The 25431-nt window shown below is 41.6% G+C and overlaps 1 protein-coding gene across 3 annotated transcripts in view; it reads right to left on the bottom strand.

Moving 5' to 3' along the window:
• DIP2A (disco interacting protein 2 homolog A) overlaps positions 1 to 25431 on the bottom strand; it is a 154161-nt gene that overhangs the window by 5984 nt on the left and 122746 nt on the right. For 2 of the 3 annotated variants that reach the window (XM_039912499.1, XM_029069561.1), the window contains 14 exons: positions 24126 to 24240; positions 22539 to 22740; positions 18214 to 18323; positions 18014 to 18094; positions 13676 to 13799; positions 12166 to 12287; positions 10430 to 10541; positions 9832 to 9941; positions 9043 to 9173; positions 7289 to 7457; positions 6336 to 6506; positions 4291 to 4320; positions 3317 to 3378; positions 721 to 778 (listed from right to left, as the gene is read on the bottom strand). In XM_039912499.1, the coding sequence (XP_039768433.1) occupies positions 721 to 778; positions 3317 to 3378; positions 4291 to 4320; positions 6336 to 6506; positions 7289 to 7457; positions 9043 to 9173; positions 9832 to 9941; positions 10430 to 10541; positions 12166 to 12287; positions 13676 to 13799; positions 18014 to 18094; positions 18214 to 18323; positions 22539 to 22740; positions 24126 to 24240 (1597 nt within the window). The remainder of the gene's footprint in view (positions 1 to 720; positions 779 to 3316; positions 3379 to 4290; positions 4321 to 6335; positions 6507 to 7288; positions 7458 to 9042; positions 9174 to 9831; positions 9942 to 10429; positions 10542 to 12165; positions 12288 to 13675; positions 13800 to 18013; positions 18095 to 18213; positions 18324 to 22538; positions 22741 to 24125; positions 24241 to 25431) is intronic. The other variant, XM_029069562.1, reaches the window with a different exon arrangement.

Consider the following 25431-nt stretch of genomic DNA (forward strand, 5'->3'; position numbering starts at 1 on the left):
TGGTAGAGTACTGCCACACTGAGAGGGGAATTTCTATATTACAAATCACTTATTTGATGTCTGTCTCCCCCTCTAGCCTTATATGCTCATTGTGGGCAGGGAATGTGCCTGCTAACTTTGCTGTACTGTACTCTCCAAAGTGCTTAGTACAGTGTTCTGCACATAGTAAGTGCTCAATAAATTCCACTGATTGCTACTCTTAGCAACTGACACCAGTAAAACGCAGACTGCAAGCATCCATGTCCCTTCCGGGGCTACCTGCACCTTGAACAACCCCACTAGCACTGCCCAACCATCTGCTTCTTTTGCTCTCGAGGGCAGAAGGGGTCCTCTAATGCCTCAGTAGGCTCATCCTTTCAGCCTCTAAAACTCTCCAGTTCCCCTAACCACACTACCTTCCTCATTTCATTTTTCTCTCAAGCCAGATTTATGCTCCAAATGAAGGGGGGGATTTCCACTTCTTACCCCCTATTCTAAAATGAGGTGACTGATATCAGGAGTTGGGATGTTTCTCTCTTTCAAGTATAGAGCTGGGAAGAGAAGTTATTACTATTCCTCATTCCTGCCACCCCGTTGCCTATTTCCCAAAAAGAAGAAATGATTTGCATGGGTCAGCATACAGATTCATGACCATTTCCAGAACACTTACAGAGAGGCCAGTGCTTCCTGGGCAAGGTAAAAACTAGATCTACCACCGGCTTATGTTTTAACTTCCATTACCTTTCCCGATTCCATCAACGGCAAACTGTGTGGAGAGCCCCTTTCAACTAAACGCACCCTAAAAGGAACAAAGCAAAAAAGCAATTCAGTGTCCACTTTTCACTGCACAAATCAAATCTCAGAAAATGCAAGGTCAGGATTTACACTGAATTAAATCACTATTATAGCTGGGTTAGCCGTTTTGTTTGCAAACAGGTAGAGAATGCTTCTTAATAGGGAACTGACACCATCAACCTGATCTTCCTCTTCTGAAGTAAATATTCTCCAGTGGGTGAAATTATAGGTCAGAAGTCAAAACCTGGATTTTTTCATCTCAATCCAATGATTCACTGATTATTCAATCGTATTTACTGAGCGCTTAACAATAAACAGGCACATTTTCTGCCTTTTTTTGCAGATTCAGACTTTTTATGATATTTGTAAAGCACTGTATTAAAGTGCTGGAATATATAACAGCTGATCCAGATGGACACAGTCCATGTCCCACGTGGGCGCTCGGTCTTAATCCCCATTTTAAAGACGAGGTCACTGAGGCCCAGAGAAGTTAAGCGAGTTGCCCAAGGTCACAGAGCAAACAAGTAGCAGAACTGGCATTAGAACCCAAGTCCTTCTGACCCGCTGTTTCTTTTTATGCCAACTGTTTTTTTTCTATGAAATAGATACATGTTTAGGACCACTGCTCAAGGAGATTCTGCTTTTAGCTCTAACATCAACCAGCTCTACAAAACCAAACCCACATCCAGTCTGGTCGCTGGACCTCCAGGCTTCTTCCCAGTCCTGCCCACCAGTGTGAGCCCATCACGGTTCTGCTGAGCTCCTGAGGACAGTCAAGTGCTACCGAGTTCCCCAAGTGGTGGGTGAAAAGGCCTATGGCTAGAGCTGCCCTGGGCTTCCAAAGAGAAGGCCACTTTGGGGAAAAGACCTGAGACCAACACTCCCTGCCTCACAGCTCAGAGGGTTGTCCCATCTTTTCTTTCGGGCTAGGAGAATGGGATATCCCACCATCATTACAGTACACATGTATGAGTTGTTTTTCCAGTAGTGGCAGGTTGCAGAGAGACAGCATGCTCTTGCTCAGATCTCTTTGGACTAGCAAGAGGCATTAGGAGACAGGTGGCTCTCTGGGAGTAGCGGGGGGCAATCTGAAGTCAGACAGAATGTGAGCCTGCACCCCTTCTGCAGCAGACAATACGCCACCCTCATCTACCTTTTTATGCTGCTGTTAACTGAGTGTGGCACTCAATCCACCAGTCACGTAGTTGGGAGTCCTTACATTTAAAAAAAAAATTAATTAATGACCAGCTTTTAGAGACTTTACCAGAAAGCCAGAGTAATACGGACAGGTAAGGTACCTATTCATGCATGGGCATTCTTGGACAGGGGAAGGTTACTCTTTCCCCTTTCCAAAAAACCTGTAATGAGTATATCATTATTATTGCATTTTTAGAGCTTATTATGTGTCAAGCACTGTTTGAAGTGCTGGGGTAGATACAAGTTAATCAGGTTGGACACAGTCCCTGTCACACATGGGGCTCAGTCTAAGACAGAGGGATTAGGATTTAGTAATAGGACACTCAAAGAAGTGTAGGGGATCTGGCACATACAGAAAGCTTCCACTGCTATGGAAATTCACATTTTGACTCCTCCCGTGGGCCGGAAGGGAAAAATATCCTGCCTTATAAGCAGTGTTCTAAGTCCTGGAGTAGATACAAGTTGATCAGGTTGGATGCAGCACCTGTCTCACATGGGGCTTTCAGACTAAGTTTATTTGAGCTTTGTTTATTACGTGCAAAACCCTGACCGCCTGGGCATTAATAATGGAACTTTTCTGGGGGTAGAATGGGGCACAGGGGTAAAGACATTGCCTCAGATTGATTTGCTTTGAACTGCAATTATAGAGACTCGAGTGGAAGATTTATAAATGTCAAAATACTTGACTGGATTAAACTTCTCTGGCCATAAAAATATGCATCCTGAAGTTGGGTAAGATAGATAGATATGCCAACTTCATTTGACTATGAATGCATTCCAAAGAGAGTCCATCCTTTCTCCTGTAATTACTGTATGTGCAAATGGAAACCTGGAAATTTGTAGATGATATTTTAATTTTCTCTTCTATTTCATTATGCAGGTTATAATGATTTGGTAGCCACCAGGGATTCTAAATCTTCATATGCAATTGATCACCTTCATACCTTTATATATCTTATGGGATAGTTTTGGGCTTTTTTCCAAGGGGTACCAAGTGTCTATATATAGAGTGTTCTGCACACAGTAAGTGCTCGATAAATACGGTTAATTGATTAGTCGAGGGCAGCCGTAAGTACCCCTAGCCTGTTCCCCTTAACCATAGGAAGAACCTGGAGATAGAGAGGTTTTGAATAAGGGAAACCTCCGGGCCCAAACTAATCCCTAAAGTCCGGTGGTCTGTTTTCACATCACCCACCACTGCCCTCTGTCTTGAGCAAACTCAGGGAGCATCAAACATTTTCATCCAACTAAAGGGATCCTCTTGCATTTGCTTGGAGAGGGTCCCACAGAGCAGCTGCTCTTGGACCCCCTCAAAGAGACCCTTAATTGCTGTAACAGTAATTACCTATCATGGCGAAGAGCTCTCATATCTACATAGACAGTTGTTGGATCTGGTCCTGCAGTTCCCTAGAGACAAAGAAAAACAAAATATTTTAATTAAGAATTCCTTAAGCAATCTATTTTTCACTGAGCAAAAACATCTCTATATGTAATGTTTAACAAGTGCACACTAGACAAATGAAAGTTTTCGGGAAATTGCTGCAACTTCCCTTACTTGCTATAATTACCAACATAATCACACACACGATAACTATTTTTCTCATCCCCAAGTATCTAGACTATTTGACAATGTAATTTGATCACTAAAAAACTAAAATAAAAAAAATACTTGTACAATTTATCTTTTGGGTTATGGGCTATAACAACATCTCAATTCCAAAATTGTCATTTATTCCAATGCAAAGTTCCATTACACTAAAAAATTCTGATTGGGAAACAAAACCTAAAAACACACAGGAAGTCCTGGCCTAACATCTCAAATTCGAAAATAATATCTACTGGGAACGTATGGTACTAGAATGCTAAGGGTAACTTTCTAAAACAGTGGGAGAAATGACCAACTGTTTTCCTTTTCTGTACTTGCATTCCAGGCTATAAACCTTTACTGAAAATTTATCCCATTTAAGGCACACTCAGTATAGCTTTACAAGATTAGGGCTGTTGGGCTAAGAAAGCATTTTCATTAAATTTACTTCTATAATCCCTTTGGTTTACTACAAATCAATGTCTGCCTTAAGGAGGAGGTGCAAGGAGGCTTTTCTTAAATCAAGAACATTTAAAAGAAATATTTAAGAGATTATGAATACTTTCTCCTAAATGCTTAAAAAATCTTATACATACTTCACTGAGCAAAATAAGACAAAAAGCTTTCATTTGAAATTCAATGGCAAATGTTCATGTGGTGTTACATACTTTCAGTGGACACACTGAAGGGAGATGAATTTTAGAACATACAAGCACATACATGCATCACTATACCTGTTCAGCCAGCTTTCCCAGCCTGTTTGGCTGACAGAAGGACCACAAACAGAAGAAACAGAGGCCAGCAAAGTGTGAGAGACAGAGAAGAAACAGCCAAAAGGAAACCCCAAACAGAAAGGCACAGTAGACATGAGATACACACAGTAAGGAAGAACAAAACACATCATAATATCTTAAAAGAAACAAAAGGGAAAGCCAGTTAATCTTTTTTTCCACATTACTGACATGGGTTTTTCATCAATCATTAATTCCAAAGTCAGAATAGTTATCTGAAATACAGAATATCATTCGTGATAGTAAACCTGGATTTAAGCATCCCCCTCAACAAATTATATACTTCATAATGGAAAAATAGTTTTTAATAAACAATCCACATTCTTCCACACAGCAGACCCACATACTCATGCTCGCTCACAGTTCCTTTCTCTGTGTCCTTTATTTCTTTTTCCCCCTCTCAAAACCCCACTTGATCTGCTCCAAAGACCACAGGGACAGACGGGCTTGCCACAAGCAGGGCACTCTGCCTGTTCAAATGAAGTTGTAAGTTAGCAGGCTTTGAACACTGAAGTGACACTGTCACAGAGACAAAAAAGCCTCAGGAGTTTTGAACCTCACAAAACCTTTTGAGATTAGCCAGTCAGTAAACATAGTAGAAGGGCTTATGTCACACAGATTTCCATTAAGATTATCCTACGTGTTTGAACAATGCTTTTTGCCCCATTTACATTTATATGAATTGCTAAATATACAGTCAATCTAACAGGCTTAGACAGAGTGTAATCCGGATGGGCTTTAGCAAAAGGACCACTTGGTAAAGTCTTTGTTCAGAAATCATGAAGGCAAGCACAGCTATGTATGACAAAGAAAAAATAATAAGCCTCCTCTAGACTGTAAACTCATTATGGGTAGGGAATGTGTCACCTGATAAGCTCTTAGAACAATGCTCTGCATCTAGTAAGCCTTCAATAAATACCACCGATTGCCAGGCACTGTGCTAAGCACTGGGGTAGACATAAACTAATCAGATTGGACAGTCTGTCCCACAAAGGGCTCATAATCTCAATCCCCATTTTACATCTGAGGTAACTGAGGCACAGAGAGGATAAGTGACTTGCCCAAGATCATTTTATCCAATATGGTGTGAAATTGCTGTCGCAAGCCCTCTGCCTTTGGCATCACCTAAACACTCAGGTCCTCACACTCCTTGCACTAATGTACATCTTTATGGTCTACTGCGTTTTCCTACCTATAACGTATTTTAGCGTCTGTATCCCCAAGTAGACACTTGTCCTTAAGGGTAAGGATCAGGTAAAGCTCCTTTACTAAACTGTAAGCAACTTGAGGGCAGGGATCATATTGTATTGCACTCTCTCAAGCTTTCTGTACAGTGCTCTGCACACAATAAACTCTCAATAAATACCATTAATTCATGTATTGATCTACCATATCCTCCCATCTGCTTAGTGCAGTTCTCTGTCCAGAGTAAGTGCTCTATAAGTACATGTAAACCCATTTCAGACTACCCTTCTATTGGATGTTTCACCTGAAAAAGAAGCTTAAGTGTTTCTGCATTGGAGTTCTTATAATGTACGGTCAAGCAAAGTCAAACACATACCATAATACAAACTGTTATGAGGAACTGTTTTTGTTGGCCTTTAGTTTTAAAGAGGAGCTTTGGCTAGTCATCTTAAGCAAATAGAAGGCAGGGATCATGTCTCCTAAACCTACTATAAGTGCTTAGTACAGTACTCTCCCCGCAGCAGGTGCTTAATACTATCGACTGAACACATAAAATAAACTTATGGTGCCAAAGTTTCTGGGTGATTTGTAAACCAAGAAGAAATTTAAGAGGGATATGTACAGTTGGCGAGAAATAATTAATGAAGTGGAATGAATTTGAGTGCCAAAAGAGTAAGCAACTTACAAAACTTCATTAGAAAAATCCTGAGAAATTTTTCATAGGCAAGGGAAGCACAAGGAATATTCAGTTTTAAAAGCATGCACAGAAAGTTACTAAAGTAGGGTTTGCAATCCTCTCTCACCTGTAAGCAAATTGCTACATTGACTCTGCACCCAAATGTTGTGCTCACTGCCCGGGCAGAAAGACCCAAATCTTTGAATAATTTGGAGAACGACTGGGTCAGGGCAATTCTCGGTCTCTCTTCTGCAACCACCATACACGTTCGTACACAGGAGAGGTTCACACCTTTCATCTGTAAACAAGAAACACCAAACTGTTGCGGCTAGCTTGCCCCTCAACTAGCTTGCCCCTCAACTATTTTTCCTTTCAGTACCTGCCACCCTTACTGGTGTGAGGTGACAATTGTTTAGATATGGCCCAGCAATCCCAAATCACCCCGGGGGATGGATTTCATTGTCTATCTTCAATGGGAATCTAGGACCACCCGAGGAAGCTGTCTATAGCCAGCAACCTTCACCACTTCACCCCCAAAGGTTTATGACACCTGGGGAGAAGAGGGGAGGAAGGGCCCATCCAGAGATGTGTCAAAAATGTGATGTGGAGTTTCCTGCCGACTTGCATCACTCAGAGTTGCTAACAGTTATACAGCTGTTGAGGCTCCTCTCTCCACCCCCCTCAACTCCAGAGCACAGCGACAACAAGACAACAAGCTGTATCTTCCTGCCTCTCCTCTGACAGTGGCAGCAAGAGAGGAGGAAACTACGGAGTTTCGGAGTTAGCGACAAGCACCTTCTTCTCCTTCTCTTCCTTCCCTTGGACTCTCCACTCTCTTCCCATTCTGCCTCCACCTCCTTTTCCATCTCCCCACCCTCACCCCTTTGTCCTACAAGTGAGGAAAAATCTCTTCTCCATGTGGGCACAGGACCAAGACATCAAAATTTACTTGATACCCCTCCTGGGAGCCACTGATCTATTTTCATTTCCTTTTCATTAATATGGATAATCCCAGGAGGGACCGTTCCTACAGATGTACATTCGTAGGAGTCTATACGGGGACATACAAAGTTCACTTACCCTGAGATTATCAGTCTGTGTTCCCAGACCTTTGGTGCACATTTCCATGACGGAATAGGAGCAGAAGGTGACCCGCACTTTATACTGACTTACGGCAGAAAGCCACAGAGACACATTGCTTTCTAGTTCAAGTGGAGGGACAAGAATAGATTGATGTCCTGAATAGACACTAGAAGTAAAAAAAAAGATGATTGTAAGCAGATGCACAGATGCAAATAAAAGTCACTAAGTGGGTGCCAGGTAGAGAAATTACATTTCACACATGTAGATGAAGCAGCTAATTGGGATAGTAGTTAAATTTGATTGCTCCCTTAAAGGCAACAGAAGAGGAGTTCAGGAACCACGGCCTAAGGAAATTCAGTGATAATAATAATAATGATAGCTTTTGTTAAAGCACTTACTATATGCCAAGCACTGTTCTAAGCATTGGGGTAGAATCAAGGTATTCAGGTTGTCCCACTTGGGGCTCACAGCCTTAATCACCTTTTTACAGATGAGGTAACTGAGGAACAGTGAAGTTAAGTGACTTGTCCAAAGTCACACAGCTGACAAGTAGCGGAGCCAGGATTAGAACTCATGACCTCTGACTCCCAAGCCCGCGCTCTTTCCACTAAGCCACGCTGCTTAAAAAGAAGCAAAAGGCTGAAAGCATATAAATCCTAGCTCCAACTCCTTGCCAGGGTCCAAAAATGGTTACTAAGCTCAAGCAACCTAAACAGAAAGAGGGTCTCTCTTCTCTGTTGGACTCATTACTGAAGAAAGGTGACCACAATCTGGGAGCTTCTTGTAAAGGTGAAAATGGGAAACTTGTGTTCAAACAAATGAATCCCTGATATCAAATATGTTCTGAAACGTTAATGGTAGTTAATTTCAGATACACTTCCATAGAAAGAGCCATAACCCTACATTATTAGTAATTTAGTAAAACCAGTGGGGTTCCTAATGGGTCAATTAGGTTTTTGCAGTTTCCCAATATTTCAATGAGTGCCTCATTACTGCTCTCTTTACCTGCCTTGACTATTGTGTCTTCCTAAACTATCAATACAATACTTAGTTCAAGAAATATCTTCCTGATTAAAAACTGTACAGAAATTTTTTTTTCAATTTACAACCCCTAGATGACAGCTTATAACCAAACATGATTTTCTCTTTAATCAATGCAGCCATGGTCTAAATGCCCATTAGTGAGTATTAATAATTGTGATTTTTGTTAAGCACTTACTCTTTGCCAACCACTGTGCTAATCACCAGGGTAGACCGAGTCCAAGCCTATCGGATATGGTCTCTGTCTCATACAGGGCTCACAGTCTAATGGGAGGGAGTGAAGGTATTTAATCCCCATTTTACAGATGAGGAAGTGACTAGCCCAAAGCCACAGAGGGGCCAAGTGGTGGATCCAGGATTAGAACTCGGGTCTCATCTCCCAGTCCTGTGCTCCTTCCATTAAAGCCAGGCTGCTTCCAAGTATTCAAGTAAGCTGCTCAAAGCACTTCCTAGGAAGCACTTTGCAAACAGCTTGCATTCTGCTCATGTTGTTTGCACTACTGAATACGTTAGGACATTAGAATTACTTCTGGCCGGCACATTGTTCCTCTAAACCTTCTGTTGCCAGATGGACATTGGGCCGAAGAATGTAAATAGTCTAAAGCAGCGACTGCCAAAAGGAGCAGGCAGGGGAGGAAGTGAGAGATAAGGCTAAAGAAGAAACAAGGGAAACGTGTAGAAAATATATACTGGAAGTTTCAAAACCGTACCTGCATAGACACCACAGTGCAAATCCTAGGCCGCAATAAGGGTCCAGGCAGATGGCTATCTGTCGTGAAGGGTATAACTCACACTGTAGCTTTATAGAACGACATAAGGCACTTGTCGCTGCATGGGACATCTTTCCAAAGAAATAAAAAAATAAGACCTCCTTAATAATGCTAAATGCCAGTCTAATTTTAACCATATCCAGCAAAAGTGTTAAATGCTATTGTCTGCACTGATGCAGCTTTTTATGTTAGGTATATCTGTTCTGCAGAGCTACTACATTTACCTTCTTGAAAGATGACCTGTCATTACTAGATTTTGATATTCTCAAAATCCAGCACTCAGACCCACCTCTTCGGTAAAACAGAAGAGGTCTGTATGTGATACTTTGGCTCCTAACATTAAGCAATCAACGCAACCAATTATTTTACATTAATCTGAGTTCAAGGAATCAGTTGCTCAATAACTAATCAACAATAACTGTGGTAATAAGATAAAGGAAGAAATTAATGGTAATTTCTTGATGTTCTTCCCTTCGCGGGGAAGAACGTGTAATGGTGGAAGAGAAAATTACTTGATTTAATTCACTCATTCAATCGTACTTATTGAGTGCTTACTGTGTGTAGAGCACTGTACTGTTTGGGATAGTACAAAACAGCAATAAAGTCACATTCCCTGCCCACAACGGGCTTACAGTCTAGAGTGGGGGAGGCAGACATCAATACAAATACATAAAATACTTTGCTTTTAAGATGCTGAAGTAAGCGGAAACTCTAGTATCAAATTCCTACCTTGACTCCAGCCAATATACCAGTAGTGGACACACTGAAGTCCAAGTATGCCAGCATATCTGGGGAAGGAGGTCTAAAAACATTAGCCACCTTCTTTTTAGGTATGTCATCTGTTAATGAGAAAAGTTATTTTAGATTGTGTAAAACCCCGTCTCAACAGGAAAAAAACCATCACTTTCAAAGAAACTCTTAGAACATCCTGAGGAAAGAACAGTCCATGCCAAGTGAGCAGAATGGACAAGGCTGGTAAGGCACCACAGGTATGCGGGTGGCAGGGGATGCCCGAGAAAGGGAGAATGGGATGGGCGTATGCATGCACAGATATCCACGTCACGGGGACGACGACCCCCCTCAGCTGGACTCTTAAGACCTGAGAGTTTCCAATCTGGGCTGCAAAGTCCCCAAATGGTGGCTTTCTCCTTCCTAGTCCTACTTGATTCCAAACTGCTCATTTCCAAGGGTGTGAAATCATTTCAAGAAGTGATTTCTTGACCACCTTCTGAATCACTGAGTTGTTACTGTTTAACATTACTGAATACCAACAATGCATCATCATCCAGTGAGTGAACATTCCCCAAAACACTCATTGAGTTTATACCTGTTTCTAAAATGGTGGGCCATGTTTTAATATCCACAGCCGTGGCAGCTTCTTTGGACTTCAGAAGTTTCATTATTGCTTGTGTTGTGAGAATGCATGCTGATTTACTGACCTGTACAGAATACATCAGTCAAGATAAAAAACAATTCTGCAGTCATTCAAATCTTTAAAGTCATTAAAATTAAAAAGTCATTAAAATTAAGATCCCTAAGAAAGCTTTTGTTCTTTCTTTATAACTAGCTTACTTCACAAAGTAAATACTGAGTGTCCAGGGTTTGCTCTAGTCTTTTATTATTTTATAGATACTTATATATCATTTTATCAGTTTTAATAATAATAATAATGATAATAATGATAATAGTGGTATTTGTTAAGCGCTTCCTATGTGCCAGGCACTGAACTAAGTGCTGGGGTGGATACAAGCAAATGAGGTTGTCCACAGTCCCAGTCTCACATGGGGCTCACAGTCTTAACACCCATTTTAAAGATGAGGTAACTGAGGCACAGAAATGTGCAGTGACTTGCCCAGTCACAGAGCAGATGAGGTCATGAATTACCCACAGATTCAATCTGTCATCAAATCCTCTCGGTTCTACTTTGATATCTTTCCTCTCCATCCAAACTGCTACTCTGCTGATCCAAGTACTTATCCTAGCCCACCTTGGCTACTACTGCATTGACCTCCTCACTGACCTCCCAGCTGCTGTCTCCCCCCACTCCAGTCCTTACTTCACTCTGCTGCTGGATCATTTTTCAAAAAATGCATTCAGCCTACACCGCCCCACTCTTTAAAAGCCTCTTATGGTTGTCCATCCACCTTCTGCATCAAACAGAAACTCTTTACCATCAAACTTCAAAGTTCTTCATTAGGTCGCCCCTCCTATTTGACCTCGCTGCTTTCCTAGAACCCAGCCCGTATGCTTTGCTCTTCCAATGCCAATTTACTCCTGTAACTCAATCTTATCTCTCTCACCGCCAACCCCTTGGCTATGTCCACCCTCTGGCTTGGAACCTCCTCCTGCTTCATCTTTTTTTTTTAAAATGGTATTTGTTAAGTGCTTATTATTTGCCAGTCACTGTACTAAGCATTGGGGTAGACAAAAGCTATTCGATAGACCAAATACTCCCCACCTTCAAAGCCTTATTAAAATAACATCTCCTCCAGGTGCCTTCCCCAAATAAGTCCTCATTTCCCCTACACCCTTGCCCTTGTGAGTTCCTTGTGGATCTCTCCCCTTTGAGCACTTGATATTCATCTTGCCCTCAGAACCACAGCACTTGTATACTTATGCGTAATGTATTTGTCTGTCTCCCTCTCTGGACTGTAGGGTCCAGGTGGGAAGGGAACTTGTACTGTACTCTCCCAAGCGCTTAGTACAGTCCTCTACACACTGCAAGGGCTCAATAAATACCACGGGTCGATTAATTGATTCATCAGTCACTACAGTTCTGTGGTCACGTCCTGAAATTAAAAGGCCAATTCCAACTGGCTGTTCTGCTAGGGAGGGAGAGTGGAAGGACAAACTTCAAGCCCTCAGGCTCCTCTGGCACTTGGAAAAGGTACAAAAGCAAAATTTGCAGACTCTTCTTCTGCACACTTGCCAGGTCCCTGCCTATTACCTGGCAGAAATTATGCACTTTCTGCACTTGAAGTGCTAATAGATTCCGGTTCAGCAATGCAGGTTCAAAACCTTCATTTACATTTGCTGAGATCACAAAATAAAAATCCTGCATACCTCAACAATCATTTTGACAGTGGGAAGAGTGGTAGCAAGATTCTGAGGATGAGGCGGTCGAACTGTGATGGGGACACAGCCCGCATAGAGGCAGCCGTAGAAAGTTGCTATCAGGTCGACTCCTGTGAGAGACAAAACATAGAGAATGGTTATGATATCGCCAAATAATTATATGCTTGCTTCATCATACTAAAGGAGCTAAATAAAGCCCCCAATTCCAGCGATATCAGTGCTTGCATGAAACCACTGACCCATCTCAATCTAATCTCTCTCTGAGAGTGACCAATAATTAATTTCTTTCAGAATGCATGTGCCCAAAAAAGGACAGGAAAAATGAAGCCAAAACCATCAGGCCAAACATATTCTAGAGCTCAATGACAAATAGATGATTTACATGTTTAGCTACAAGTATTATTGAACATACAGCTTCAATGTGAAACTCTTTTGTAACGCTTTAAAGAAGTTTTACTTCCAAGGTAGATTATTCAATCCAGTGCTAGTGTCAGCACTGATTTTCTCAGACAATATAGGTGTCGCTTTTGTTTTTAGAAGCATATCCACAAAAGTGAATACAATTTCTTCACGAATCCTTATTTGCATACCTGTAATTTATTAGGATCTGGGCTCCCCCTCTAGATTGTAAGCTCCTTGTGGGCACGGAACATTTCTACCCACTCTGTTGTATTATACTCCCCCACGTGCTTAGTTCAATGCTCTGCACACAATAAACACTCAAAAAAAAACTGTTGATAGACTGATTCACATCCTTCGTCATCATCAATGGCACTTACTAAGCGCTTGGGTGAGTACAATACCGCAGAGTTGGCAGGCATGTTCCCTGCCCACGAGGAGCTTACAGTCTGTGGGGGAGATATACAACTTAACAAATCATTTATGATATATAAAGATCCTCCCCAAAGAGCCGACTGAGCCCTTCTGTTGTACTGTACTCTCCTAAGTCCTTAAACCAATACTCTGCATTGATTGACTGATTGATTCTTCACCTCTGACCCCTACAATCAATTCATGAGCTCGGGAAGGTGGATTCTCTGACGGGAAAGACATTCCTCAAGGAGGCTAGGGATCTGAGGCATTCATTATGCAGCATTTCCCATAGAACCAGGCAGCTTATAGATGAAGGTTAATCAAAACAAGCAAATCCATCAGACCAACCAGCAGAGCTGAAGCATGAAAACATCAGACTCAGCAACTAAAGAGGCTACGGAACTGCATTTTTAACTTGTGCATTGAAGAGATGAAAACACGATTCCACTGTGTTTCATTCTGTGGGTCTAGAGGCCGGAAATGGTATTGAAATGACAACGGAAATGGTATTGAAAAAGTTCAGCTAGAATTTTCGGGAGAGGCTGCCCGACAACTAGGGCTCCACCTCCACCCCAAGCCTAAGACGCGTGTGCCACAGGAGAAATGGGCCGGATTCAACTCGTGGCTGTCGATTCCTACTTCAAGCCATTAGACATTACTTTCAGCGATGAGCTCGAGTTACCACCTGGAGGATAAACCAAAGCGACATGGTCTCCGACACTGAGTCGTCCCTTCTCCATCAGTGCAATTGCCACTCTCTCGGCTTTCTTGTGCAGTTGAACACATGTTGCAGTACTGGCGACTGTGCCCTGTAGAATAACCAAAGAGCTCGATGAATATATTGATCAGCGCACTGAGTACATCAAGTGCTACTCCCCAATAATGAATGTGGTACCATCAGGTTACCATTCAAACAAACAACCGAGAAACAAATGAACTGTATAAGAAAAGCAATCAGTGGGTCAAACAGTATGTTTTAGATCCAATTAGCTCAGCATTTGCGCTCCAAGAGCGGCAACAGGATGCTTGGAGGGTCCCTTGGTATGACGGTTGCCTCTCTCGAGATCTAACCTAAAGGTCAGAGAGGCACCACTGAGGAGCCTGGATTTCTGCTTCAAACTCCAAACTTTACCTCCCCCAGTCATCCATTCTGGATGACTAGTCCCATGGATTTTATAGGGTTACGGCCTACTGAGGGGAAAAAAAAAAATCTCTTTTTTTTTTTTTGGAAGTTTAAAATTTTCAAGCTTCATGCGATTCTCTGGTTTCAGGATTTGAATTTCACGTTTACCATGTGTAGATCTGTGATTGGGTAAATTTCAAACGTGAACCTTCAATCTTTAGCTCTCTGCACTGAGAAGTCCTCATCTTTTCAGTCTGACCTCATAGGAGCTTCTCTACCTGCTTCATCATTTAGGTTGTCTTTGTCTTTATCTGCTCTAGCTCTATGATGTCCTTCCTAAGATTCGGTGGTCAAAACTGCCTATAATATTCCAAGTGCATTGTTTTATATGATAGCAAAACATGGTTTCTCTTGCTTGTTACTTTTTTTAGGCAAAGGAAAACATTTCAAACGCTGGCTCTGGAATTGACCAGATGAATTCTGGCAATGAAAAGAAAACCAAGGCTTGGTGGACAGGTCACAGGCCCGAGTATCAGAGGATTTGGCTTCTAATCCCAGATCTGCCACTTGCCTGTCACTGACCTTGGGCCAGTCACTTATCTTCTCTGTGCCTCCGTTTTCTCATCTGCCACGTAGGGATTAAGTACCTACCCTCTCTCCCCCTTAGACTGTGAGCCCCATGAGGGACAGGGACTGTGATCAACCCGATTGTCCTGTATCTACTCCGGCACTTTAGTGTTGTCACCGAGGAACTTCTAGTGAGCATATTTATGCTTAGATAATATACTGGTCTCAACCATTCTGAGAAATCTTTTCATGATAAGACGGTTCAGAATTAGAATAAATCTTGTAGGAAAGTCTAACAAAATTTGGCACTAAAATTTTGTACAATTTTACCTATATGTTTACAAGATATTTCTGGGTGCTTAATAAAATCATATGATTTTTAGAGCTATAGCAGAGTTTAAATTCCAACAGTTTTATTTCACAGGACAAGAAATCCCCAAGTACTGGCTTCCAAACCTTATAAAAGTTCACAGAGAATAATTTTAAGAGTTTTTCCTCTTTTCATATTTAAATCTGCTGCAGGTGTGGCTACACATTAACATGCTTTGAAATGTATGTCCTGAACATCTAGCTGAGAATTCTAAAATTCATCAAAACCACTGGTATACTAAAAAATATCCAGTGGATAGACTGTTTTAGAATTCTAAAATTTTAATCTCTTTATAATGACACCTCAAGTAACTCAAGATCTGTAGGGAAAAGCTGGGAAAAAGATTTTGGTGACTTGTCTGTTTTTCTTGTACCCGAAACTCGGTTTCTGAAATTCTGTATCTGGGTTACTGAGTGACTTTTCAGACTAAGAATTTTTCTCCTCTCGGCATTTAACCCTCCAAACTATAGCATGATAATCAATCAGTTCCGTGTGAAAGTGATCAAAGTTATCAATTTTATTCATTCTTTAGCCATTTGTAATTAAACAATTACTGCTCTGAGCAATGACTAATCACCACACAATTCAACTGGGTAGACAATAGCTATTGGTTCACAAGTCAATCCCCTTTTTGTTCTCGCCTCCGGTAGCCATCCGGTAATTTTATATTACTATATTTATATTGCTAAGTGGTGTACACTCTTTCAGAGACTAAAAGGGAATAAGTGAGTGGAGGGATTTTATAAATGTTATTTCTTGTTTTCAGTGGCACTGACAAAATGGGTGATAATTTCATTTAGCTTTTCAATCATGGGTCAGATACACAAATCAGTCATTGAACCTAGTTATTTTAGGGCCAGTTAAGCTAGCTGAGTAAGCTAGCTGCCAATATTTAACCAAACTGCACTTCTGGTGGTTCTGGACACCCAAAAGGAGTGACTTTACTAATTTCCTCAATCTGGAATTTATTTTAATGTCTGCCTCCCCGTATACTCCGCTAAATCTCTGTGGGGAGGGATCACATCTACTAAATCTGTTGTACTGTACTTTCCCAAACACTTAGTACAGACCTCTGAACACGGTAAATTCTCCACTAATACCACTGATTGATTTTCCTAGTCTATCTGGTGATGATAATCAAATTCTTCAAAATACTTCTCCAAAAAAAGAGATAATTTTTCTAGTAGCACCTCATGAGAAATGTATAATGGGAGATTCCCCCGCTATATGGCATATATTGGAAATCAGCAAAATTTAAGGTGTAAGAATATGAGAAATACTAAACTAGGTCAAACCAATGTTCCATCAAGTCTAGAAATATCTTCAACAGTGGCTTTGAAGGCTGCTTGGAGGCAAAGTAAGAGCTGCCCTCCTTGACACATTCACGCTTTTTTCATTTTTATGGATGGAAATGGGCGTGGCTAACATTTCTAGCTTTTTCCTGAGCAGGTTTAGAATTTATTAATTTAATTGAATCCTTAATTCATCTAATCCTGTCTCAAACTGTTATTGTTTTAGGTTTGCACAAATGCTGCTGGTTATTTCATCAATAGGTGACAACCACTCATATCCCCAATTTAAATGCAAATAGAAAGGTGAGACAAAGTATATTACATTATACTTAGATCTCCTAATTTGCTTTCATTAGCGAATGTTTAATTTTTTCCAGTGACCCCAGGGCGTCTATTTATTCGACTGTACTCTCTCAAACACTTAGTATAATATGCTGCACATAGAAAGTGCTCAATATCACTGATTGATCTTTTTTCTTATCTTCACATGCCTTTCAGGACATAAAACTGTCAGCAATTTCTCTTTGTAGGCATTTAATTTCATTTCAAGTCACCTATTCACTGTTCATTTCTATTTTCTTCATCCGTTTTCCTTTCAACTATCATGCAATGCTAAATTACAGTTCTAATTTAAGAACTCCCTTCTCTAAAACGATTTATCTTCATTAATGTATATTTTGATAGCTCACTTTTCACAGGCAACATTTATGTCTACTTTTCTGTAAGTGAACCAGTGAACTAAGAAAGCTGGTAGAAAGGCATTTCGAGTGACTTCCAAATGAGAGTGGCAAAGCTGGCTTTTTGTCAATCTGAAATTTCAGGGCCCATTTTCAACTTTGTATTGGAAAATGTACGTGGAACAATGCTTCCCTAAATCAGAAAAATGGAAAGGTTCTTTTTAATGCTATTCTCTCTGTAAAACAAGAGCATTGTTTAAAGGAAGGCTCTTCCCTTGGGAAATGCTATTCTGTTAGGAGTTTATGTTATTTTGGGCCACCTGGCATCATGGTTTCTGCAGGAAGAAGTACAAAATTTTTACTTTCCTCGCATCTAGATTGTTAAAGCAGCGCCACTCCTCCTTAAAGTCTACCTTAATGGCTGATGTTTAAGGTCTCATTTCAAAAATACTTATCTCGCTAGAAACAATAGTGCTTTAGTGGCTAAATAAGAGAGAACGTACAATTTGGTTAAATCTAAGGCAGCAGTCTAGTACTATTTAGAACAGACTAGGCAATGGGGAACCCCAAATCTTTCTAACCTGAAGTGAAAGAATTAGGTTCAGATTAAAGAAAGCAATTTTAATTATAAGCAGTACATGAGAGAACAGTATTAACTACCTGTGATTGATTGATTTTTCCAGCAATCTGGCTCACCAACTCAGCAAGCACTTATTACAGTGCTCTGCACATAGTAAGTGCTCAGTAAATAACACTGATGAGACTATTTGCTCTCTACCAATTAAAGTGGTTTTATTTGTTACATTAATCTGAAATGAGAGGGATGTACCAGGAGGATCTGGATTTAACATTTCAGGAATTTTAGGCGTGAAAAGTTGAAGGAAGTAAAACAAAACAAAACAAAAAAACCCAGCATATTTCTCTTCTCAAAACTCTAGGTAAATAATTGTATTCACTTACTGTATTTCAAATTCAGACCAAACACCTCTCTCACCTTGGAATTCAACAGTAGGAACAGAGGGTGATCTGGAGTGGTTTGGGCTCGCCATTGTAACACATCCGCTAGGTACAAGAACTGACAACGGTAGAGAGAAGGGAGTGGGGAAAAAATGTGAAACAATTTTGAAGGATGACCGTCACATCAATTACATCAAAAAGCCTTCACCAAATAGCAAATCAATTTTAAAAACTTACCTTTCGGGCTTGGTCATTATCCTCCAACTGACTTACATCTCTCCCTGAGGCTTGTGCAATTCTCTTTCCGGCAACGAGGTTACCCACAATCATTGAAGCTGGACCAACGTCTAAGATTAAAAAAAATCAAAGACCGAATGAGAAGATGATTCTTTACAACTAAGGTGTGAAAATGTCACTTGCTTACTTTGCATTTTGAAGGTATTTCATAGTGATTAACCATTCCAGCTGCTTATTGAAATAAGGATATATGTAGTTTTCCACTTACTATATGAGTAAACAAATCTTAGCTAGCCAAGAAAGGAAAACAAAATATAAGTCGGAAGAACAGAAGCCTGAAGGAAAGGTCTTCTTTTCCTTGCTATGGTTTAACAGTTGGAAATAAGCAGGCAATGACCACCGGTGCCTAAAAAAATATTCACACCATGGTAGCTGGTGGGAGGTGAGGTGGGAGAGTGGCTGGAATCATGATGAGTGGAAGAGTGGGACCCACCCTGTACAGCAGCTACCATCCCACAGAAAAAGCACAGCCAAGGGGGAAAAGCCCGGGGTTGGGACTCAGAGGAACTGGGTTCTAATCCTGTCTCTGCCACTTGTCTACTATATGACCTTGGGCAGATCCCTTCACTTCTCTGGGCTTCAATTCCCTCATCTGTAAAATGGGAATTAAGACCATGAGCCCATGTGGGACAAGGGCTTGCGTCCAACCAGATTACCTTGTATCGACTACCCTAGCGCTCAGTATAGTGCTTGGCACGTTGTGAGCATTTAACAAATACCGTTAGGAAAACAAACAAATCAATCAATTGATCGATACATGCCATAGTGATGTTGAGAGAGCGGTTAGGAAGTTAGGTCATTTATGGACTTGCAAGGGGCTAATTATCACCTCCCAAAACAGGCCACCACAGTCAGAAGAAACTACACCCCACAACTTCAGGAGTTTGGGGTTTTAGCCATTGGCAACTCTCCCAAGACACCACCAACTCACTTTTCAGGTATGTGCGAGGGAGGTGGAGAGCAGGTGGTGGTTTATTTTGTGAACAATACTAATTTAGGCAGCCGAGCCATACATTAAATGGATAAAAGCAGAAGATGAGACTTGGTCTAGAGTTAGGTGTTGTAACGTCAGGAAGGTTCTTACAAAGCAAAACCAAATCAAAATACACCACTTGTGCTTGTGGAGACACTAGACTGGACCTGGAACAGTAGCTTCCACCACACTGCAGTAGATTATGGCTAAGAGATTGACGTTTTGATTATGCAACCAGACCCTCTCTAGTTCACACTCGTGTCCAGAAAGACCTTGCAGCTATTTTAGGGAACAGAGCCCTGCAAAAAACTGGCTAGTGGAGGATGGCAACCATCGCGCATGCTACCTTCCCACCCGCTACAGAAGAGTCCCCGCTCTTGAAGTGATTTGTGCGTGCCGGGCTGTGGGGAGAACAGCTGTTGCCGCTGCTGCCGTCCCACACGCGTGACGTCCCTCCCCACCAGAGATCCAGCCACCCTGCCTACCTGGGAACAAGCACCAGCTGTCTCCTGGCCACAGAGGAGACTCAATCCTGTCCTGCCTTCCCCTGCCCGCCCCCGATGGGAACCAGAAAAGCCGCCACGGCAAGAGGCCTCCACAAAACCTCAGGAACACTGGTGGCTGCTGGAGCAGAGGCTGTGGCTACTGGTGTATCTTGGACTCAAGAGCCACGACAAGTCTGAAATTCTTTAGTCCAGCCACAGCACTCTACTGTGTTTTGTGACTGTGTTTTTATCTTTGTGTTTTATGCTGTTTTGGTGTTTTATCGTTTCATTCATTCATTCAATAGTATTTATTGAGCGGTAACTATGTGCAGAGCACTGGACTAAGCGCTTGGAATGTACAAATCGGTTACAGATACAGTCCCTGCCCTTTGATGGGCTTTCAGTCTAATCGGGGAGACAGACAGACAAGAACAATGGCAATAAATAGAATCAAAGGGAAGAACATCTCATTAAAACAATAGCAAATAAATAGAATCAAGGTGATGTATCACTCCTCAGTCTCCCACTCGCCTTATATTCTTAGACCATGAGCCGCTTGAGGGCCAGAGATGGGTCTAATTCCCACCTGGGTATTCTTTCCCAGCATTTTTTTTTAAATGATATCTGTTAAGCGCTTACTATGTGGCAGGCACTTTAGTAAAAGCTGGAGTAGGTACGGTCCCTGTCCCATACAGGGCTCACAGTATTAATTCCCATTTTACAGCTGAGGTAACTGAGGCACAGAGAAGTTAAGTGACTTAGTATAGTGTTTTGCACAGAGGACATGCTTATTAAATCTGGTTACTTACAGAAGGTGCCTGACTAGCATTCTCAGAGATAGTGGGGTGAAGTTGCAGGCAGAGAGCTGGGGCTTTTAGAACATTCCATGAAAAATGGAATTCCCGGACACCTCAAAGGGAGCATCGGTGGCAAACAGCATGGCCTAATGAAAAGAGCATGGGACTGGGAATCAGAGGACCTGGGTTCTAATCCCGGCTATGCCACGCACCTGCTACGTGACCTTGGGCAAAGCCACTTAACGTCTCTGGGCCTCAGTTCACTCATCTGCAAAATCTGTTTTCCCTCCTACAAAGAATGTGAGCCCCATGTGGGACCTGATGATCTTGTATCTATCCCACAAGTTCGTAGACTTCTTGGCACACGGTAAGTGCTTAACATACACCACTAATATTAACTGAAGGCAGGAACGGTACAGCATCTTGGGACTTACTGGAAGAAGTGACTCAAGGGGTGGAACTGCATTTAGTTCAACCAACCCAACTAAACTGGGACCGGCCTTTTTCATTTTGCATCAGGAACCAGATGTGTTTTTTACAAGAGTAATAGAACACTCAAAACAAAGAGGTTGCCCAGCTGAGGGCTGAGGCTGGGTGGAGAGAGGGAAACAATGTGATGTTGACAAACTAGGTGACACATTAAGAATGGGGGCAATGGGGCAGGGGTCCCCAAATTTGGCATGTATTTTTCAGTAGGACCCAAGTAGAAATACTTGGGTCCTACTGAAAGCCACGCTACAAGAGAAGCAGCGTGGCTCAGTGGAAAGAGCCCGGGCTTGGGAGTCAGAGGTCATGAGTTCGAATCCTGGCTCTGCCACTTGTCAGCTGTGTGACTGTGGGCAAGTCACTTCACTTCTCTGTGCCTGTTACCTCATCTGTAAAATGGGCATTAATTGTGAGCCTCACGTGGGACAACCTGATTACCCTGTATCTACCTCAGCGCTTAGAACAGTGCTTGGCACATAGTAAGAGCTTAACAAATACCAACATTATTATTATTATTATTATCTCTAATTCTTTTAGGAAAGAAACTGTACCATCATTCCCTGGGCCTCCCCTCTGACTATAAGCTTCTTGTGGGACCAGAATAAGTGCCTTGCTTCTCTGTTGTACTCCCACCATGGCTCAGTGCAGGGCCTTGCACTCGACAGCCACATGGGACAAAAAAAATGGGGTGGCAGAGAAGGATGGCAGAAACAGCTCCTATGAGGAAAAGCTAAAGGTCTCAGGGTTACTAAGCTTGAAAAAGAGGAAGCTAAGAGGTGACAACTGCCTCCAAGACTGTGAAGGGCTTTTCCGCATGTAAGGATAAAAAAAACTGGAGGCAGGCTGCCAAGTGAGACGAGGGCTTCCCCCCGGAGGATATTCTATAAAGAACAGGCAGTGTTTGTCCCGGATGTCTTGGAGCTCTGCGTCAACTCAAGTTACTCCCTTTGTTCTCCACCCCTGGGCCCTCCCCACAGCACTTATGTATATATGTATATATATATAATTCTACTTATTTATATTGATGCCTGTTTGCTTGTTTAGATGTTTGTCTCCTCTCTCCCCACCCCGCCCCCGACTGTAAGCCCGCTGTGGGCAGGGATTGACTCTCTTTATTGCTGTATTGTACTTTCCAAGAGCTTAGTACAGTGCTCTGCACACAGTACGCGCTCAATAAATCGTGGCTCAGTGGAAAGAGCACGGGCTTGGGAGTCAGAGGTCACGAGTTCGAATCCCAGATCTGCCACTTGTCGGCTGTGTGACTGTGGGCAAGTCACTTCACTTCTCGGGGCCTCAGTTACCTCATCTGTAAAATGGGGATTAACTGTGAGCCTCACGTGGGACAACCTGATTACCCTGTATCTCCCCCAGTGCTTAGAACAATGCTCGGCACATAGTAAGCACTTAACAAATACCAACATTATTATTATTATAAATACAAATGACTCAATGAATGAATAACTTATGTGGACTCGATGATCTCTTGGGGTCCCCTTCCAGAACTACATAACCCGTACTACTAACCTGGTTGTTTCTGACGAGGTTTGGGAAGATTGGTAACGCAGGTATGAGGGCACATTAAAACATTGCAGGGGTGCAAGGCTCCCTCTAGAAAGCGCTGTTTAGTTTCGGAAATGTGAATTCCCCCTAATGGAGCCTTTGGCAAAGTGTTGGCAGGAACCAAGGCAAGACAATACACTCCCACTTGATGGATGCTGTCAATGGCCTGGAAAGAAAGAACATGCAACATGAGCCAGAGTCTGCAAATACATACGTACACCTCCGTTTGGAATCCTATTTTTATCATCACCAGGGCCCCAGATTAAAATTCTACATCCAGTGATTTCAGTTTGATCTTCAGATGTACATAGCAGACTTAGGGAGTAAATTTAGCAGAGTTATTACTTGGGAGTCTTGTTTCTATGTTATTTGTAAGTTAATAACTATCAGTGTAATAGGTCCTCAAGGGAACAACTTAACATGGGCGGGTACATGTACTAACTATGAAAATGGCATCCTGCAGCTGTTCTAATTTTAAATAATAAATAATTGTGTTGTAATATTGTTTGATTTCATAATGTGCCGGGAAAAACATTCTTTATCCAAAGAACCTATATTCTGGTTACAGAAGAACCCTAGTGATACAAATGCAAAAAAGGAGGAATGACATTTTCCCTTAGCATTCTCCTGATTTCCAGGTGTTAATTTTCCCTTCCTGTCAATCCACTCCCAATCCACTGTAATTTTCTTTATACTGATGTTTAGAAATTGGTACACAGAGAGTTAGGGATGCTCTATAATTGGTAAAGTTTCCCCCCAAAACCTGTTCCACTCTAGATTTTACTGACATCTACAAATCACCCAGAAACAGAACTATATATCTGAAATTACCCTCAACTGAAAATGGAGTCACTATACAATAATAATAATGATGAGGATGAAAGAAGTCATGGAACTTTTGACTTCTAGGTTCAAGTGTAGTTGTGAGTGGTCGAGAGATACAGAAGAAAGGGGTATTATTCTGAAGTAATGTTAGCCCCCACAACGCCTGGAGTTAGGGGCTAAAGCGGGGGGATTAAAGGGACCAGCAACTTCAAAAAAACAATACAAACCACTATCCACCACCCCTACCACCAAGACACTTTATCTTTTCTGGTCTAAGCATTTGTTTTCTTGCAGTTGAGCAACTACAAAATCTTCTTCCCTACCCCCCCGTAACAAAGGAGCAGTTTCAGTGCTTTCCTTTGGGAAGAAAAAAAATCCTTCACCAATGGTAAAGCAAAAAAAGTGTAAACATTGTTTCCTGGCGAATATTTATGGGAAAAGTAGTTTTTTAAAAATCATCTACACCAAGACTAGCTTCAATAAGGAGTTCTGAAAATCCTTAATTTTTCCATGATTCTGGTTTGTAAGAAATATTTTCTATCATGTAAAGTGTCCAATAAATGAGATTTGACAAAATCTTTGGCAGACCGAGATCAGTGTTATTTGCAGAAAGACCTGCCCCTAGGAGCCATACGATCAAGGGTGGGGCCTCCGCTTTGCATAACTTGCATTTTCACCTTGAGACTCTCTCAAAGGCTTGTTTGGAAAAAGGTGCCAAGTTAATACCTGTAATACTCGGCTCATCCACTGAAAACTATCTTCTTCTGAGGCATCTGGACGTTGTTCTGCAACAAGTACTATTCGATCATCATGCAAAACTGTCACGGAAAACACTGCTATTCTAAAACAAAAGACCAAAGAATGACAATAATGAAACAAAAAGAACATTAGCACATTTACTATAGATGATCAGAGATGGATCCGTTTAAAGGCCCAATATTCTCTTGTCTACCAAAAAATGGGCCACTTCAGTGTTAGGCATAATCATAAAACCTCATTTTAGAGATGATGGCATTTGTTAAGTGCTTACTATGTGCAAAGAACTGTTCTAACCACTGGGGAGGATACAAGGTGATCAGGCTGTCCCACATGGGGCTCACAGTCTTAATCCCTGTTTTACAGATGAGGTAACTGAAGCCCAGAGAAGTTAAGTGACTTACCCAAAGTCACACAGCTGACAAGTGGCTGAGCCAGGATTTGAACCCATGTCCTCTGACTCCCAAGCCCAGGCTCTTTCCACTGAGCCACATTGCTTCTCTAATTAAGTGCCCCGTTCAACTTAAATAGAAAGAGGTGTCAAACCACATCTCCAGTCCTGACCTTCCAAATGTTTGGAAAATGACCCTCCCACATATGAGGAAAACTGAAAATTCAGAACCCAGGTCTCTGAAGTTTATTCTTCCCACCAAAGAGGTTTTAGTGATATGGTAAACATTCTATGTAATATTTTGAGTTTAACTGCTGACCATAATGGTATCTAAAATGCACCGTAGTAAAGGTTGGATGGGCAGAGTTGAAAAGTGTTTTGTGGTAATAAGTACAAGCTAATCAGGTTGGATGTAGTCCATGTCCCACATGGTGCTCACAGTCTTAATCCCCATTTTATAAATGAAGTGACTGAGGCATAGAGAAGTTAGGTGACCTTGCCCAAGGTCACACAGCAGAAAAGTGGCAGAATCAGAATTAGAACCCAGGTCCTTCTCACTTCCAGGCCCGTGCTCCACCTACTAGGCCAAGCTGCTTCTCACACTACTTGTCCTCATTTTATTAGACAGACACTTAAAGAGGGTTTCAGATTGGGATTCAAGGGCTGTCATTCACATAACTCTGTAAAGCCATCATTTTATTTGTACAGCTTTTGTCCGCCTTAAAATGATAAATTACTGTTGATCAAGATGTTTTATTCTTCATTCCATTCATTGTTAAATAAACCTTCAGCAGGGAACACAACTTTAAAGAGCTTGGGCTTGCAATGTTAAATGAATGGTCTAAAATTTCATTTAAAAAAAAATGTTGGATTTGAAAACTCTAG

Source organism: Ornithorhynchus anatinus, chromosome 7, assembly GCF_004115215.2.
Source record: "Ornithorhynchus anatinus isolate Pmale09 chromosome 7, mOrnAna1.pri.v4, whole genome shotgun sequence".
NCBI lineage: Eukaryota > Metazoa > Chordata > Mammalia > Monotremata > Ornithorhynchidae > Ornithorhynchus > Ornithorhynchus anatinus.